The sequence below is a fragment of the Astyanax mexicanus genome, chromosome 1 (assembly GCF_023375975.1).
Source record: "Astyanax mexicanus isolate ESR-SI-001 chromosome 1, AstMex3_surface, whole genome shotgun sequence".
Taxonomy (NCBI): domain Eukaryota; kingdom Metazoa; phylum Chordata; class Actinopteri; order Characiformes; family Acestrorhamphidae; genus Astyanax; species Astyanax mexicanus.
In genome coordinates, this window is record NC_064408.1 from 45447643 (window position 1) to 45467913 (window position 20271).

Consider the following 20271-nt stretch of genomic DNA (forward strand, 5'->3'; position numbering starts at 1 on the left):
GATGGCAGTTCCTAAGGAAAAGATCCATTGGTTCATTTAGGGAATGATTCATAATAGTTTGATTTAATAATACCTCCTAAGGATGTTATTTAATGGTTTAATTAAATTTCTAAATAATTTGAACAATTTTATATGATTATGTTGGTTTAGAAAATGATTTAATTCAACTGACTTTCTTTTTTTTTCTATTAGATATGTTAAAAAAGTCATTGTCACTGTTAATTTCTATTTCTATTTATGTGTTGTAAGTGCTCATTAATGTTTTTTAAAGTATTTCCAACTTAATTCATAACCATTAATAAACTCCTTTATGAACCCTTTATAAAGAGCCTTATTTTAAAGTGATACCAAACATTCTAGCCAGTCAATGCTAATCACCATCATTACAAGCCACTGTCACTGTCACTGTCAAATGTTGGGTTTAAATCGGGCTCATGACAGTTTATGAAAATGTACTGAACGTACATGGGGCCCGGTAGAGTCAGGCTTGATTTTTGTATTTTTTTTCACTCCAACTCAGATAATGCACAACGATAGTGCCCATGAGTACTCTGGCCAGTGTTCAGCCTTACTCACAAGATAACTACACCCCACTGAGGTAACATTCTATCATGAATTTACATCAGTGCTATCCATCTCATCAGATCAATGCACCTTTACACTCCTACCTGTTCATATTCATTGCATAGAGTCAAGTAGCTGTTTGTACACTCTTCCTCAGACGTGTCTCCAGAGCCTGGTGGAGGGGCCTGCAAGCTGTTATCCCTCAGGCTCAGGGTGCTCAGCTGGGGAAGGCCAAGTGAAGCAGTGCCCTCTTCCTCCTCCTCCTCCTCCTCCTCCTGCTCCAGGCTGGGGTGAGATCCAGCACTGTCCGAGCTGGCCAAGGCCGGGTCCAGACGTTCAGCACAGCGCACGCTCGCCGTGTGGGACTTCTGGATGAAGGGGATATCGAAGCTCTCCTCTGGAGTGCCCTGATGGAGGTACTTGGTGATGTGAGACCACAGTTTGCCTCCTAGAAACATAAGACAAAAAAGTTCATTTATTTTAAGAAGCTTTTTTTATTCCAAGGCTAAATGCCCACAAAAGACTCTACACACGTAAAAAGTACACAAAAATGTACAATGCATTCTTTGGAGGAAAAAAAGAATCCCAACTGTGAAGCATGGAGGGAGCACCATAGCAGACTGTGTTTGTCTATTGTTGTGTGCCCATTTGTCCTTCTTTTATCACTATCACTTAAGGTGGACAATATATCGATATGTCAATATGTTGTATCAATTTGACTGTAACGCACCAATCTTCATATGAAAACATAGGTACTTTAAACTCTTTAAGACTCACCCTCCCAGTGTGACTTACTAAAGTTACTGCTTCATAATCAAATGAAGAACCCTGGTTGTGAAATTCTGAGAATCTGACACCAATAAATCCATAAATCCTGGTATTTGCTTATTTAAAATTATTTGATCTACATTTTGCTCTGCAGTAACACAGCTGCTATGAAGCATCATAGAGAATTGTCTTGTGATATTTGATTATCACAGAATCACAGTACTGTGATATCGATATGAGGGGCAACATATTGTGATGGTGTGATTCCCACTCCTATACAGCTCTGAAAAAAAAAATAAGAGAGCCCTTAAAAATAATGAGCTTCTTTGATTTTACCAAACTGAAAACCTCGAAAGGAAAATGGATGATCACAAGCCATTAAATAAAGTTAAACTGTTTGATTTTTTGCATTAGAAGTGACATAAAGTTATCCAAAAGCAGTGTGTAAGACTGGTGGAGGAGAACATGCCAAGATGTATGAAAACTGTGATTAAAAACCAGGGTTATTCCATCAAATATTGATTTCTGAACTCCTAAAAATTCATTAATATGAACTTGTTTTTTTTGCATTATTTAGGTCTGAAATTTCTGCGTCTTTTTTTATTTTAACCATTTCTCATTTTCTGCGAATAAATGCTCTAAACGACAATATTTTTATTTGGAATTTGGGAGAAATGTTGTCCGTAGTTTAAAGAATTAAACAACAATGTTTATTTTACTCAAACATAAAGTAAAATAAGAAACTGACTGTTTACTTATTGCCTAATATTTCCGAATCCTTGAGAGATGCTACTGTAGATAAAGATGCTGACTCTAAATAGTTCTAACGTTACGGGTGATCTGAGCATGTCCTTTCTGCGCCCTTATCATGATGCTAATTGCTATTAAACGATTTCCCACTACCTGCAAATTACTTTCATTTTGTCGCTCCAATGGAAAAAACGACAGACACCAAATACCTCTTGGTTAATCGACTACATCTGAGGTAAGAAGGGGAAAACTGTGCAAAAGTGTGTCTTGCCAAATTATGACTTTATATCCAAGTCTAGAGAAGCAGTTGTACTCCACTGGGCAGCTGATATCAATAGAGCAGAATGCTGTGTAAGGCAAATCACCAATCCGCACCAGCAGAACGAAAAAGGTCACTACAATGTAAAGAGCCAGGGTTTTAAATGATACCATCTCGTTTCTAACAGATTGCAAGCCTAAATGCACACACACTCTCTCTCTCTCTCTCTCTCTCTCTCTCTCTCTCACACACACACACCCCACACACGCACACCCTCACACAGCTGTGTTGTGAGTGATTGGAGGGTAACATCTGCTGTGTTAACAGAATGAATTGGCTCTTCACTGCTAAGATAATGACACCGCTGCAGCCCAAATTATTCCAGTCTACGAACAAAGCAAACAAACAAACAAAAAAGCAGCCAATCGGGCTCCGCGAATGTCACTCGGGTCAGGAGCCCAAAACTCCCCGTCCGATCTCTGCGTTTGTTTGGACTGACTTCAGCCCAAAACACAGTGGTACTGATCTCAACATCCCTGCCTCAGCACTAAAAGTACCGGGGGTGGTTCTCCAGGCAGAAGGTTATTTGAGAACGTTAAACTGCTGCCATTTCGTCAAGTGTGGATTTTGAAAGGCCCCAGGATGATATTTTAATCATATGTTGATAACTTTTCTTATGGTATGTAAAATAGTCAGTACTGAAATATGCGTGAAGAAATCTGCCAATGCTGATGCATTTTGCCAGCATTGTCACACACTCTAATACTTTGTGTGACCACCTTTAGCTTCTGCAATGTCACAAGATTTATTTCATTTATTTCAGATCTTTCAGCATTAATGATGGTAGAGTCTGAATATGGCCGTGTCATCAGGGAGGAAAAAAAACATTAATGTAATAATCTGGTCTATATTCAGTATATTCAGGTAGTCAGCTGACCTCATTCTTTCAGCACATACTGTTGCTGAACCTAGACCTGACCAACTGCAGCATCAACCCCATATAATTTACTTACTTAAATCCAGGTGGAGACTTTTTGTTTTGGCCAGGGAGTGTAATTTGTGTTGTAAAAATGTCTTAAAATATTGTTACATAATATATGTATCATATTCTTTAGCTCCAACAGTTCATGACTACATACACCACATGAGGTGGCTTTAAGACCATTCATTTCAATATTGAAATTAGATCATATTGAAGGAAATTAAGAACTAACCTTTACAAAACACTTTTTTTTTGGTCATCTCTGCCTCTGCAGTGCCCTCACAGGTTCAACTGAGCTATAGGTGAGGATGATGTGTCTGTGTCTCACTAATACCGGCCCCATGATGGCATTATCAGAGGCACGCCGCCGTCAGAGGCACACCGCTTAGCCCTATTAGCTCTCCTGTCTGTCCCAACCCTAAACCCATACATCACCCAGTTCCCCTCCCAAACTACTCCTCCCTTTTTTTTAAATAGCATTTTGTCAAAATTGAGGGGGGGGTTGGAGTCAGCTAAAAATAGAAGGTTACCCTTCTATAGATTGGTTCTATACCCTTCTTTTAGATTGAGCTCTTCAAAAAGCACTTACACCCCTAAAACGTTCGCCCACCAATTTGGGGCAACTGTGGAGAAAACAGACTTAACTTTCCAACTTAATGTTAGCACCTGGATGGAGCATAGTAATTCCAGGGAATACCAGAGCTTTTCATAGAATTCCACTGCTTTACTGCTCAATACTGGAGGGCTTTGCACCCCATTAGCCCAAGCCTTGTATTAAGCCCTATCCGGACAGGATTAGTTTCTCAGGGGGACGTCTGTGAAAAATATTTCACACTTCTACTCAGTGATTTCAGTCCTGCATCCGGACTGCAATTAAAAAAACATGAGGACCAGTGAGTTTTTAGGCTTTCTCGGTCACATGACTTCACGTTCAGTAGCTCCTCCATTTCCACTCGCTGTTGCGTTTACGTGGATCTCTGTGAAAACGCGCGTCCAAGATGTAATTACAGTGCATGGCAGTGGACAAATCATTTATTTCATTAGGTGACGAAACTCAGAGATGTGACTCCAGACGGGACTAAAATTACCAGAGGACCACGGAGTTTATCGAAAAATAGTACATAATTCAGCCTGTAAATTTCTCAGAGGATGTCTGAGAAAAACACATACATGGTTGTTCCCTGACAGGAATAAAATCAATGAGTAACCCCCCTATAAAAGAGAAAATTACCCCAGGACCCCCTGAGAAACTAATCCTGTCCGGACAGGGCTTTAGGCACAGTGGTAATAGGTTCATGTTTATCTGCTCCAGAGTGTGTTATTCTATTGGCAGTTCTTCTCTACAGTACCTTTCACATCTATGTTAGCAATAGCTGCATCTCAAAGTAGCTAAATGCCATCATCAGTATGGGAGTTCACAAACATTTGGACATGTAGTGTAACTGCTGCAGCATTTAAGGTGGAATGGTAAAATTGAGTCATAAAGCGGGTGAAGAAGTTCACTTATTATTTAAATGAGCAACTGGGGCTTATCTCAGTGTCACTTTGAGAGCTGTTTAGCAGTCAAACCCAGAGCCAAAAAAAGAAGTGTACAAGGGGAGTGTGGGGCTAGGGCCCTCCATATTGTCCCCTCTCACCTTAAGAACCTGAAGTATGGGCAATAATGATCTTGGACTGCTTACTGATGACTGTAACAAAGACCATGAACTTCTGTTCAAGTAAACAAAAGGGACCCGCAATAAACTCACAACAACAGAAAATCAGCACAATTAAACTGCACTTGGCAAGCACCACAAAACACACACACACACACACACTCTCCAGCGGTGATAAGAAGCGGCGCTTTAGGCTACTTGAGAGGTTTCAGGCAACTTATTAACACAGGCACATGATGTCGCACAAATGGCTCTGAGATTAAGTGGTGTATTCATTCCAATATAAACACAACCCTGAACACAGATGTGTCAGAGCGCGCGCACACACACGCACAAACACACACACTCACACACACACACACACACAGCGGAGAACAAGGAGACGCAGGTGTTAGCTTAGTTAATGATCCAGAGCAGCACCTGCTACCATAGATAATGACCTGTGACACAAGCTTAACAAGGACAGAGAGAGACGAGCGAGCATTTGTGTGTATCCATGTGTGTGTGTGTGTGTGAGTGAAAGTGCGTGAATGAGGGAGGGAGCGCGTGTCAGAAAGAAAGAGAGAGGACTTGCCATGACGAGCCAAGGAAATAGACGTGGGTGGGAGGGGTAAGGGGGCTCTCAATAAACACTCAAGTAAGAGAGCCAAAAGGCTAACTGGCTGAAAATGACTGGAGACGCTGAGAGCAGAGAGAGAGCAGAGTGAGCTGACAGAGACAGACGAGGAAAAGAGAAAGAAAGAGAGAGAGAAATAGACTGAGGCAGAGTGAGAGCTTATACAGAGCAGAAAGAAGACAGGGAAGAAAAGAGAGCGAGGAACGAAGGCAGAATGCTGTAAAGAAAGAGATTTTCTGCAGGTCACTTACTTAAAGGTCTTTTTCATTCATTTTAAAATGTCTAATTGTCGTCTCTAGTACGAATGAATGTCATGTGAGCTGGTTTTTGTGAGAGAAAAAAAAAGCGCTCCGGTGATCCAGTATAATGCTGCTTTAGTCCCGTGAAGGAGTGTGGGGGGGGGTTTTGGCTCTTGCGCATGAATATTTATACATGCAAACATACCGCCTCTCATTGGCTAACAAAACTGCGATGCAAGCGAGACGGACAACAGTTAGAAATGTTCTTCCAACGTCATATGTTACTTTACATCGTGAATAATGTCCTGCAAAAAAAATTATTTCAATATTACAACACCTAATAAAAGTAATGGTATCATGTACTTCTGCTTTATGAAGTATATTGTTGAAGTTAACTGTATGTGTGACACTTACCCTCAGCATAGTGCAACAGCAGGAAGATGGAGTCTTCACAGACGATGAACTTCCTGAGCCGCACCATGTTGGGCACCGTCCGCGGGACAACGGTCTTCTTCACTCGCCCACACTCGCTACTCTTCCTCAGCCCCTAAAACACAGGTAAATAGATTTATTCCTGTCCCATTCTTTACCTGAATAATACACAAAAACATTCCAAACTCCTTAAACAATAAAGCACATTTCACACAAAATGCGATTTTTATGCTAATATTGTGTAAACCAATAAATTCTTCAATACTGTGACAAATGTGGCAAGCCAATACAATACAGCTAATAGCGGACTTTCATCAAATAAAGTGTATTTAATCGGTGGATCACTGCAGGATAACAAATTGGAACAGAAATTTTTAATATTATACACTAAAAAAAGCAAAACATTTTTCACTCAATACGAATTAACTGACAAAATATATACATTTTATATATTTACATTATTTTAATTAATTTACTTCTTTTTTTCATAATTACTTCATTATTGTTTATTTTTATTTTGTATTATCATAATATTAACTCAATATTATGCTTTTAAGAACAACATTAGGATGTTCTACCGACAATTTGAAAGTCATATAAAGCTCTGGAAAAGTATCACTTTAAAATCATGAGTTTCTTTGATTGTATCTAACTGAAAACCTCTGGAATATAATCAAGAGGAAGATGAATAATCACAAGCCATCAAACCAAGTTGAACTGCTTGAATTTTTGCACAGGAGCGGCATAAATTGTCCAAAAGCAGTGTGTAAGACTGGTGGAGGAGAACATGCCAAGATGCACAAAAACTGTGATTTTTAAACTCTTAAAGCTTTTTGAATATGAATTTGTTTTCTTTGCATTATTTGGGGTTTGAAAGCTCTGCATCTTTTTTGTTAAATTAACCATTTCTTGTTTTCTGCAAAAAATGCTCTAAATTTCAATAAGTTTATTTATAATTTGAGAGAAATGTTGTCTGTAGTTTATAGAATAAAACAACAATGTTCATTTTACTCAAACATATACCTACAAATAGCAATATCAGAGAAACTGATTCAAAAACTGAAGTGGTCTCTTAATTTTTTCCAGAGCTGTATATGTGCTCGACCAGAATTACTATCTTTGCATATATTTATCTTTAATTACATAAGTTTAATAAAAAGTGTGAGCAACCCTGGTCTTAGGTCTTAATAAGCGAGTGATTATTATAAAGAAGAAAATAAGGCATTTTCTGCTATTTATAAAGCATATGTTTGATTTATATACTACAATGAACATACTGGAAACTGAAAATTGAAATGTTCTATAATTTGTGTTTTTTCTCTTTTATATTTTTCCCCAAAGGTTAAATTTAACAAAAACATAAAAACTGTAATTGTGCGTTTTCATGATCTTTGCAGAGGACTTTTATTTTATTTAACATACTATATCAAAAATCACTTGACATTTGAGCAGGGGTGCCCAGACATTTGCACTAAACTGTACATAAAGGCTTTACATGAATAAATGATTTCCTCATCTTAATAGTAATGAATCATAAACCAATGATAACTAATGATATCTGGACTGTTACACACACACACACACACCTCACTTATCAGAGCCAAAGTGGTGTATGTGTGTGTGGGGGACACTAGCATCATCTGTGACCATGCTAACAGCTGGCATCTGGAGCCTGTCCAGACCACAGGAGACCACAAATAATGGCATCACACACACACACACACTCAATTCAATGCAGAAATGTCTTCCTTGCTCTGTCTCTCTCACACACATCTTTAGCTAGAGAATGGAAAATACAACTGCTCATTTTAACTAAAGCAGTCATGTTGGAGCTCAGATACACTATTACCAGAAAAGCTAATCTCCAAAGTGTTGGTGTGTGGATTCAATACTCTTCAGCATAACTAAACTGATTTTACAGCCTCTCGCTGGTGCTTACCTTTAGAACAAACATCTCCTGAGTTCTCTTGTCCATCACCAGCAGGACCTGAAGAACATAAACACAAACAGATAACGACCACATACTGGTTTTCCTTTCTTGCAGGAAATTCCTAGAGGTGTACAAATGAAGCTGACTAAAATGATGAAGCATTAGATGGCCTTTAGCTCTTAAACCTCTGATGTAATGTACAGAATTAGAAATCATAACAATGCTACAAGTGGCTTACAGACATGTATTCAAAAATGTTTATAACGCAGGGTCAAATTTAAAAGTTACACAAGATTTTAAAAAGTATATCAAGAAATATAAAATTACAGCTGAAGAGACATAGATAATTTAATGCAGAACAGAAACACACAACTGACGTCTTTATCAACCCCATCAGTTATCTCTATTCTCGGTGTGTGTGTGAGTGTGAGTGTGTGTGTGTGTGTGTGTGTGTGTGTATAAATGCCCCTTGAGAAACCTGAACAGGTGCTGCCTAAATGGATATGAATGGAACAGAATGGAGCAGAGCGTACACACAGGCACAGACAGAGAGAGAGAGAGAGAGAGAGAGAGAGAGAGAGAGAGGGAGACAGAGAGAGCAGAGAGAGAGAGACAGAGAGAGGGAGAGAGGGAGAGGGAGAGAGAGGGAGAGAGGGAGAGGGAGAGAGAGGGAGAGGGAGAGAGAGAGGGGGAGAGACAGAGAGGGAGAGAGGGAGAGAGAGAGAGAGAGAAAACCCTTTTATCACATAAATAATAAAAACAAAGTACCATTTCACATTAGACCTTCTCACCTTGTCGATGACCCCTAGTACTCTGTAGTTGGAAAGTTCATCAGCCTGAGTCTGCTGACCCCACGATCCCTTACAACACTGAGCGGCCAGCGCCTACAGATATGAAAGAGAGAGATAAAAGAGAGAGAAGAAGATATAAGACACAGACACAGGAGAGACACAAGGTAAAACAAGAGACAGTACATAATAGACAGATAAAAGAGATATTAGAGATACAATTTAAAGAGATAAACATAAGATAGAGAGAGAGAGAGAGAGAGAGAGAGAGAAGGATACAACAGGGAGAGAGATGAACAAGAGAGTAAGAGATCCAAGAGGAAAAAGAGATACCAGACAAAAAAGAAAAGGACAGAAAACTAAGAAAGTGGCAAAGGGATCATAGGTGTTTTAAAAAAAGCTAATCACCATTAAGTAATGATTATATTTCACATTTTTTCACCTTACAACCACAATTGTATTTTATAGATTTTAAGTGATAAACCAACACAAAGAAGCACATAATTGTGAAGTGAAATTAATTATAATAAAAATCTGAAAAGTGTGATGTGCAAAAGTATTCACTCTGAACCCCCTAAATAAAATCCAGTGCAGTCAACAGTCTTCAAAAGTCACTGAATATGTTAATAGAGTCCAAATGTGTGTAATTTAGTCTCAACATATCCCAAGCTTCCCAAGCAGCACTCTAACACTCTAATTCATCATCCAAAAAATGGGAAAAGTATTCTACAACTGCAAACCTAACAAGTCATGGCCGTCAACTCAAACTGACAGATCGAGCAAGAAGAGCACTAGTAAGAGAAGCAGCCAAGAGGCCCATGGTCACTCTGAAGGAGCTGCAGAAATCCACAGATCATGTGGAAGAATCTGTCGACAGGGCAACAATAAGTCATGCTCTTCACAAATCTGGCGTTTATGGAAGAGTGGCAAGAAGAAACCCAATGTTGAAAGAAAGACATAAGAAGTGCTGTTTGTACAGCAAACATGTGGAAGAAGGTTCTGTGGTCAGATGAGACCAAAGTTGAACTTTTTAGCCTAAATATAAAGTGCTATGCCTGATGGAAAAGTATCACTGCTCATCACCCTGAACACACCATCCCCAAAGTGAAACATGGTGGTGGCAGCATCATGCTGTGGGGATGCTTTTCTTCAGCAGGGACAGAGAAGCTGGTCAGAGTTAATGGGAAGATGGATGGAGCTAAATACAGGGCAATCCTGCAGAGATAACTTGGTGGAAGCTGCAAAAGACATGAGACTGGGAAGAAGATTCAAGACAACAACCCTTAAAAAAAAAAAACCCTAATACACTGGAATGGTTTAAATCAAAGAATATTCATGTGTTAGAATGGCCCAGTCAAAGTCCTGACCTAAATACCAATGAGCTTCTGTGGCAAGACATGAAAACTGCTGTTCCCACCTGACTGAGCTTGAGCTGTTTTGTAAAGAAGAATGAGCAAAAAATCTGAGTCTCCGGATGTGCAAAGCTGGTAGAGATATACCCTAAAAGACTTGCAGCTGTAATTGCAGTGAAAGGTGGCTCTATGAAGTATTGATATAGGGGGGGATGAATACTTTAGCACGTCACACTTTTCAGATTTTTATTTTAACAAATTTTTTTATATATTTTTTTTGTATAATTTTTCGTTCCACTTCACAAATATTTGCTATTTTGTGTCGGTCTATCACTTAAAATCACAATAAAATACATGTTTATGTTTGTGGGTGTAAGGTGACAAAATGTAAAAAAAATCAAGGGGTATGAATACTTTTGCAAGTCACGGTACACTGGTCAGTGAATGACCAGCTGTGTTATCTGCTGGACTCACCCGGTTCTGAGTGGAGTTCTGGCCCATGCTGTCTTTGAGGTGCGTGCTGGAGATGAGCTCAGCGCGCATCAGATACTCGGCAGTCTTCTTCTTCACAGCCTCTCTCCGGCTCGGACTCGCCTCACCTGACATACACACACACACAAGCACGACTGTGTTAAGAAAGTGTATCACCAATTCAACACATCACAAGTGACAGTCTGGAAGTGTTTGGTGAGAATGTGTAATAGCACAAAGCATGCTAAAAAGTACTTTTAAAATGCACATTTTGGTGCAATCTCTATTTTTTGAGTGGATTCTGTTACACTCTTTTGTCTGTGTTTCTTTCTTTAAACATTTTGTGAATGAGCAGATGATAACTTAGTTTGTATATTTGCAATAAATCTTGTATAAGCATCATTAGCAACTCCACTATTGCTCAGGTAAAGAGTAAAAAAAAATACAGCCAGAAAAAGGTCCCAGGACCTCCCAGACATGCTGTTTTTAAAATGAATATTCAAGCAAGGAGAGCACTAGAAAGAGAAGCAGCCAAGAGGACCATGGTCACTCTGGAGCAGCTGCAGAAATCCACAGCTCAGGTGGAAGAATCTGTCGACAGGACAACTATAAAAAGTCGTGCTCTTCACAAATCTGGCCTTTATTGCAGAGTAATATATGTGGAATAGCAGGAATTGTGGCAGAAGCACACTGATGCATTAATTTTAATAGTTTGTTGAAGTGGTGGGTAACTTATGTAAGGCTAGGCTAAGTTAAATAAACAAAACTGTAATTCTAAAAAAAATGAGTGAAATGAGTGCTGGATGTTAATCTACACAGATTCCTCTCCTAAAAACTGTTTATTTGGGTGAGTAAAGCATTTCCACTTATTTATAGTAAGCTTTGATCTCCAAACTATTTTATTAAAGGCATTAGCAGCTAACTGCCAGCACTAGCTGCGGTTAGCGGCTAGTGCCGCCAGACAGAGCTACACTGAGGAACTCTGAGTGTTCTGGTAAGCCAGGGCGTTATCAGCTAGCGGTTCATCCCATGTAGCCCTTTTTAACATGGTAAACACGCAGACTACAGTCTGATATACTCAACTCTGAACAACAAAAAAGTTAGCTACTATATTAGCGGCTAATGCTAATATTCCAGCAGTGCTAGCTGGGGTTGGCAGCAGGCTACAGTCTGATATACTCACCTCTGAACAGCAAAAGAGCTAGTGCTTAGCACGGTTAGCGGCTAATGCTAATACTGCTGAAGAACTAAACTGAAACTCCTGTATAACGCTGCACTTCAGCAGAGTGGATTTGCTGCTCCTTACAACCTGACTGGTAGAATTCATACATAAGGAGCAACAGATTAACCCCCCTAGATTTCTAAAACCCCCCAAAAAGTCCTATCAAGCAGTGTTTTTTTTACTAACTCCAATGCTAATTATTTTATAAATATTTAGTGCAATAGTGTTGCTTAACTCTAACAGGTAATGGTTCTATTAGAATAATTCACTCGTTTTTCATGAAAAAAAATACATGTTTAAACTTTTTAAATGTTTCACTACTTTATCACTTTTTAAAAGACCAACATATAAAACAATAGTTTTACATAGCATTAAATCATAACATTACAACTATGTTTTAGTTTTATTTTTTACAGGGGGTGGTTGCAAATATGTGAAATGAAGCATTTTATAACATATTACATGTTGACTAGACTAATTGAGGCAAGCAGAGAAAGTTTCACACTGAGAAATAATACTTTTAGCTATTTTTCCTAGATCTTCAAACTTCAAAACAGGTCAAATTGACCCGGAAAATATAACAGGAGGGTTTAAAGGTGCACTGATGATTTTTGGGAAAATAAAAGGATTTCAATGCACTTTATAGTGCAGAAATTACAATATGTTTATTGTGTTTTTGCTACTGTGAGAGAGAGAGCTTTTCAGTCTCCTGTTTTCTGTACACCTGTGTTACTGTGATGTGACAATAAAACAATGGGATTTGATAAATGAGGCTATTGAGAATATTTGGAAATGGTAAAAACATTCAGTTCATATCAGCTACATTTTCCTCCTGTGTGAAATTAACTAAGCAAACTGTGAACACATCCTGAAAAAGAGAAGGGTCAGTGACCAGCTACGTATAATGGAGGAAAAAATAGTAGTGAAAAAATTACTTGAGGACAACCTACAGCTTTAAAGGATTCTCAAATCAACACCGATTCCAGCAATGACGGCACACTCAAAACACCGGGGGATGGATGGCAGCCAGCAAAAAGCCATAACACACTTCCTCCATTTCTCCCGCCGTTGTCTCTTATTCACGCGACACACAGAGCTAAAGAGGCCTGGCAGGTACTAAAAGCTCCGGCTGAAGCCATTCACAAAAGCAGCCCTGCAGGGTTTAGCTGCGCGGCGACGGAGGCCTTCGGCTGCTTTATCATCTCTAATAACTCCACTCTCGCTCACCTGCTCTCACCAGGAGCTGTCGCGCCCCGTAAACAAACACAAACACATTAACGAGTAAACACGCACAAATAAACAAGCCAAAGCATTCAGACGGCGCCAGGTAAACACAGCGTGGCACTGGTTTAAGAACAATAAGGTTTGCGTGCGCGTGTCTGTGCCAAAGAAGCCATCAGGCAAGGTTCAAATGGCAGCTATAGCGCCATCCTAATGACACCACAAAGCCGTTCATTAGCTAATGACTTCTCGGCACAAACGGTAAATTAACTTCCAGAAAAGATCCAGCTTAAATTCATTCTCTCCCTAAGCCACACATACATACAGTATAATAACCAAACACACAAACAGCAGCATGCAAAAATCTACATGTGTGTTACTGTGAATAGTGAATAGTGGAAAAAATAAGTGGAAGATGATCAGATCCCCAAAAGACATAAAGTTAAAGATATAGCGTTTAAGGAAACTTGCACTAGGTTGGGCTGGATGACATGGCAAAAAACGACATATATCAAAATAAGTTCCTTAATATCAGTCGATAAAATACAATTTTGAATGATATATAAGCACTATAAAAGCCACTACCCCCTTGGTGTATGCAATCACGCACTTATCAAAATATTACATCACAATATTTAAAAACCTTTTTTACGATACACAGTATTTATTGATTTAAATACTGATAACATCTTTAATATGCTTATTGCTGATACATAATAATAAAAACCTTTTAAAACTGCATTTTGTGTTTACTTGTGTTGTCTTTGACTAATATTTAAAATTAGTTTGATGATCTAAAACATTTAGGAGTGACAAACACACACTTTTTCACATTACTGTATATTAAAGATAACTTTTTAAGTACGTAAGTAAGTAAATAATAAGTAAATTAATTAATTAATTAATTAATTAATTAATAAATAAGGTATAGTATGGTATGATATAATAACTAAAAAATTGGTTTTGTTGCCTGAGGGCAACACTACGCCATAGAGAGTTTTAATATTGCAGCAGACATACCAACAAAACACATTACATGTTTCAATCTGCCACAAAACAAACCCTATTATAAGAGGATTTTATTATTTTATTATTCAGCAATATGACTTAAACGAGTGATTTTTTTGGTATAAATTATTTAGGCCCTTTATTTCTATCAGCCGAACACTAAAAATGCCATTTTCGGTCAGCAAATTCCGGAACAAAACATCACAACATCTGTAAAACAAAAAAGCTGAAGACAAAAAGAGAGAGTATCTTCTACAGCAGGATAGTGATCTTAAACATTTCTCCAAATGAACACTGAACTACCTCCAGAAGCAAATGTGAAAGGTTTAGTTATGGCCCTCACAGTCTAACAACCTACATTGTTTTTTTACAGCAACAGGGTTGTTAAAATGCTTGCCTGCCACTGTAGGTAGTTACACTGTTAGGCTGTGGAATCAGATACTCCATGTTTTACATTAGACACATGTATAGAAACACAATTGAGGGCAGTTCATAATTCATGCCATGAAGTGCTTGTCACGCGGAAACCATGATTGGCTGGATTTGTGTGATATTGTGGGAAATGTAGTGATTCAGGAGCTTTAATATGACAATTAGTCTCTTTTTTTCCCTGCCCCTCATCTTTCTTGTCTTCCTCTCTTTCTGTCACACCTACAGTGAGTGAAACATACTGAGAGAGAGAGTTTTTATCTCTCTCTATTCTTTAACTGCTCTCACTTTATTCTCACTGCTCTCACTTTGGGATTTGAAATGACTGAGAATGCACAGGTATTTTCCCGATATTACTTTTCAAATGGTTTGCTGCACGTAACACTAATTCAAACATGATTTTAATCAGAATAGACAGAATAGACATTGAAATAAAAGACAGCACTAGAGCCAAAAAGGCAAATTAGAAGAGCTCATTTTTAATAATTGTATGTAATTTAGAACACTTTTTTTGCATGTTTACTTTAGTGTTTAGGGATGGCTTGTGAACAAAAAGGTCAATATCAAATCTAAAATAAAAATGTTAAGCACAGGCTTCCAGTCCAATAGACATAGACAAAAACAAACAGCTACTTATTTTTGTTAATTGGATTTAATGTTAATATACATCAATTATTAAAATATTAGATTCTATATTAGAAAACAGCATTTATTTTTATTTATTTATTTATTTTTCAACATGACACATAATTCAGCTCTGAAAGTGTTAAACTGATGAAGTTATGGTGGACTGGATGAAGCTGATGTGTCTGCATTTGTGTGTGTATGCATGTGTGTGTGTGTGTGTGTGTATAAACAAACTAAAAGCTACCATTTGTACTTGTTCAAGTGTCTGACCAAATAAAATAGAAGGAATCCTGGGTTTATATTTTTTGTTGTTATTTTTGGGGATTCTTTCTATACTAGTACTTATATACCGTAAAGTATTAATACATACTAGTACTATACTATATAACCGCACTTCCTGAGAAAGAATGAAATCTGTGTGTGTATACCTTGGACTCCTTGTAGTAGTAAATCCACTCCACTGCGGTAGTAGGAAAATGCAGCTGCGAAGTCCTGCTCCACCTCTTTCTGGACAGCCAATCCAATCTGCTCGCTGGCCTTTTCTAGGTAGTCCTTCTTGCAAAGGCTGGAGGGAAACAGCGCCGCCTTGCTGACCCGACTGGGCTCTAGCTCCGGCCTGCTGGGGGATACGTCCCTCCTGCTGCCACCTGCTGTGAGGTTTGGGGAACTGCGACCTGAGGCCATTCCATCGTCCAGCTCGGCTAGGGAGTCTCCATCGACCAGCAGGGAAATCAAATCACTGTCACTGGACGGACCTGAGAAATTAAACAAATTAAACAAAATTTAAGAGCAGCTTTAGCACTAGCACTGAAGTAAATATGATACTGTGTGTCTCTATTCTGTACAACGTGAAAGCCCACCAACCTCCATATTCTGACTGACTGGTAACGGTCAAATCGTCCACTCCACCAATGTCCTTATGAACTGCACAGAAGACAAAGTGGGAAAAAAAGAGTATAAGAAAGCAAAAAAAATGGCCAAAGATCAAACAGCACAAGTGCAAAAACACGCAAACGTGATGGTACTGAGCATGGAGTTATACAAGATTTATACAATCCCTGGTTCTGGAGCGATATGGAGTTTTATTATTAGCTGATTACTTGGATCAAATGTGTTATAGTCAAAATATATATGTTTATATATGCACAATACGAATATAGTAGGACCAGGACTTCAATCTACTGAAACCAGGTGATTTTTTATAAATATAATAAAAGTAGTAGATCCAGGAAAGCTCTCCCTGTAGTGTTGATTATCGTATTTTATGGATTTTATTTAAGGCGCATCGGATTATAAGGGGCACTATCAATAATCTATTTTCGGATTTTAAGGCGCATTTTAAGGGACACTAGTAAGGAACAGCGGTGTCAACATTTTTCTCAAATTCAGCAGGTCTCTCCGCTGGGGGTGGCTAAGTAAACAAATTGTAATTCTTTAAAAAAAAATAAAATAAATAAATCTTTCAACGTCAAATGAGCACTGAATGGTAATCTACACAGATTTCTTTCATGAAAACTGTTTATTTGGGTGAGTGAAGTGCTTCTGTTTATTTACTGTAAGCTTAGATTTCCAATATTTTCCACAGAGCGATTAGCAGCAGCGCTAGCAATAGTTAGCAGCAGCTCTAGGGATAGTTAGCAGTGCTTAGCGCTAATAAATACCACCCGACAGCACTACACTACACTATTATTACTGTCCCCCTTTCAAAAACTATATGGGATTACCAGCATTTAAAAACGTGAATCATAATTATAACACCACTAATATGAATATAATTTAATTTTTCCAATCTAATTCTGATATTTCTTAAATATCTTAATATTATGCACTGTGTGATAATAAATATCGCTTTTCGTATTTTTTGGTTACAATTTCTAAAAAAGGTATTGAAAAAAGTATCGTTTGGGTATCGGTATCGATAACAAATTTATCTTGTAACTATACCCAGCCCTACACATGAATACATGATCTAACCATGCACTAAACATAGACAAAAATACAAACTGACACATCAGTCTATATTTGGATATATGGTCTTCTTTTTTTAAATACCACAATACATAGCCTTACCAATATAGCAACAGTTCCCTAGTTATAATACACTTAGTTTACAATACAAATCTACATTTTATGAATGTTTTTTAATAGTTATTATGTCAGAAAATTGAAAATTGAATATTTTCTCCAGCAGAAAATATGATGATGAGTGTAAGATGAGCTGGGCATGGTATGGGGTTGCCCTCTGCTGGTCAATTAAATTTTTGGCTGCAGCGCCCAAAAACCAAAAGAATAAACCCCCCAAAAAATTACTAATATATGACCAGCAAAGTTTAGCACCACATCAGCATATTAAAACCTGACACAAACACACACCGTCAGAGCTGCTGTCTGATAGGCTGTCGGCCAAGAAGTCAGAGAAGGGTTCTGCCGGCCCAATAAGATCGGAGCCGTCCTGCACCTCTCCGTCCTAAACAAAACCAACAAACAAACAAAAACAGAACAAGAATTTATCTCAGTCAGTGCTGCTGAGAACACAGTGAGTTTAAACAGAGAACACAAAACCAGCAGAACAGTGACAGCAATAGAAACTGGAATGCAGGAAGTGACAGAGTCAGTGTGTGTGCCCTTATGTGTGTGTGTGTGCGCGAGAGAGAAGCGGCGAGAGAGACCATGCGCGTGTACCTATAAAGAAGCCTGCTGACTCTGAGTGTATATTATATCTGAGTGTTTCTTAAAGAAGTGCTTGGGGTGTTTGGGTTGGAACAAATGAGTCTTGCATAAGCAGTCTGTGAGCAGAACAAACTCACACTGTGTGTGTGTATGTGTTTGTGTGTGTGTGTGTGTGTATGTTCTGGTATATTTTCAGAAAAAAAAGTCCTGAGTTCTTAGTAAGACCAGAGATACTCCTTTAGAAGCAACTCTGAAGTCATTTTATTTTAGTCACTAAGTTAAAGATCAGTGTAGGGGTGGACGATATGGCGCTAAAGTAATATCACAATATTTCCGGATATTTTTGTAAAAAACAATATTCTTGCAATATGACAAATTTGACAACGTTTTCAAAGTTAATTTCAAGAATATACTACTTTAACAAAAAAAAAAAAAAAAAGTTTAAATGTTTGTCTATTTCATTAACAGTAACTTACCAGGACCCTGACTTTTGCAAATAGATAATAGTGTTACAAAATAAAAAAATAAAAGAAAAATATAGGGTAAAATGAAATGTAAACTGCAAACAAATAATTAAAAATTAAAAAACACAGAAAACAGCAAAACAAATAAAAAAAAAAAAAAGAATAAAGAAAATAATATTGCAATAGCCCGATAGGGAGTTTTTTTTTTATTGTGTCAAATTTTGGCAATATTATTGTATACGATACGATAAGACAAGATCTGGGGTCAGGTTTAATTCAGTTTTTACTAAAGCCTTAGAAGACAATAAAACACACACATTATTGTCATCTTATAATTTAGAGTAAGAAGTGCCTCTATGTCTTCCATGTAATACAAATAATTATAATCATCATTGTGGTCTGTGCAAAAGGGCCTTTTGCCCTTTGCCCTTGCAAAAGTTTGACAAAAATTAGACTTAACAAATCCTCTTTTTTGCTCATTTTTGAAAAAAAAAAAACCTAAACTAACATAAACTACATAAAATGAAATATTCAGACAAAGGTCAAACATAAAAAAAAAATTGTTGCAGGTTGTCATTACTTTTGCCATCCCCACAAATCATACCAAAAGAGCACAATACAGTTTGTTAGAAATGATTCAGCCTTTTCACTTTTATTATCACTTGCTTTTCTTCCATTTTCAGACAAATTATTTTAGTCAAAAAATGACTGAATCTGACATTTTTCCACACTCATCTTTAACACATAGATATCTTGAGTCATCTCAGATATACAGCTTGTTTGGAAACCACTTTTCTATGAGGCTTTTGGACTGTACCATTTTAAAAGTTCCCATTTGAGTCTGAGCAGAGTCTCTTTGTTTAATATCTAAATGAATTTTTGCTGATTGTGGCCAAAAAGCTCTATTTTAACCAGATCGACTCACAGAACTTGCCTTCTCATTGCACTTCTTTAACTTTTGAAATGTTAAATTTTGTGAACCTAATGCAGCCTGCATTAGGATTAAAATCATTCTGCACTGTGGAAACCTCAAGCTGAGACTTGCTGGCTATCTTCTTAAAGCTTTTCCTGCATTGTGGACATGAGTTACTTTCTTTTGACAGTCTGGAAGAGCTCATGTTGGATGAGTGCTGTGCAGAGAATGCATAAAGCGTAAAAACATGATTCAGCTGACAGTTCCTATTGATTCAGCTTGTGAAACGCCTCAGGCCTTAGCCTGACTTTTTAAAGTCACAATATGAGAAAAAGCCAGCAAGCTAAATAACTAAAAGTTAGAATAAGGATAAAATTGCATACGTGGAAGAACCCAAAAACTCCTGATTTTCAAAAGTGGATTTAGAAAAATGAGATTATGTTGGGAATAATTAATGCAAATGGACTTTTGGACCAACTTGCATTTGAATTCAATTTTACCAATTAACTGACTACGCAAACACTGACTCTGTACTGTGATTATTGTTATTGTTATCGATATTAATACATTTGTTAATAGTACATAAGCACATGAACACAACCTGTCACCAGGTTTGTTTATTGTTGACACGGTGTAGTCATGTTGTTATCTGACTCTTAACTGCCCTCTACTGGATGTATTGCTTAGCATGCATACCAGTGTGAAGAACATACAAGGGAGTGAAGAGAGTATAAATGAGTCTTTAATCTTTAATCTTTAAACAGGGTTTCACATTTGAATACAGTGTTAGTTAATAAAAAAGGATAAACCAACATTAGTTGTGCATGACTTAAAGCAGCAGTGTATTAGAAACACTGTGAGAAATTGTGGAGAAAACAATTTAAATACTGTACACTATTAAAATGACTGGA

The 20271-nt window shown here is 37.7% G+C and overlaps 1 protein-coding gene across 1 annotated transcript in view; it reads right to left on the reverse strand.

The window, feature by feature from the left end:
- The window catches only part of rps6kc1 (ribosomal protein S6 kinase polypeptide 1), a 59729-nt gene that overhangs the window by 30088 nt on the left and 9370 nt on the right, over window positions 1-20271 (reverse strand). Inside the window, exons 5-12 of the mRNA XM_007229959.4 lie at window positions 17687-17780; window positions 16178-16237; window positions 15742-16068; window positions 10810-10934; window positions 8987-9079; window positions 8205-8252; window positions 6248-6380; window positions 669-1012 (exon numbers count right to left, since the gene is read on the reverse strand). Of these exons, the coding sequence (XP_007230021.3) occupies window positions 669-1012; window positions 6248-6380; window positions 8205-8252; window positions 8987-9079; window positions 10810-10934; window positions 15742-16068; window positions 16178-16237; window positions 17687-17780 (1224 nt within the window). The remainder of the gene's footprint in view (window positions 1-668; window positions 1013-6247; window positions 6381-8204; window positions 8253-8986; window positions 9080-10809; window positions 10935-15741; window positions 16069-16177; window positions 16238-17686; window positions 17781-20271) is intronic.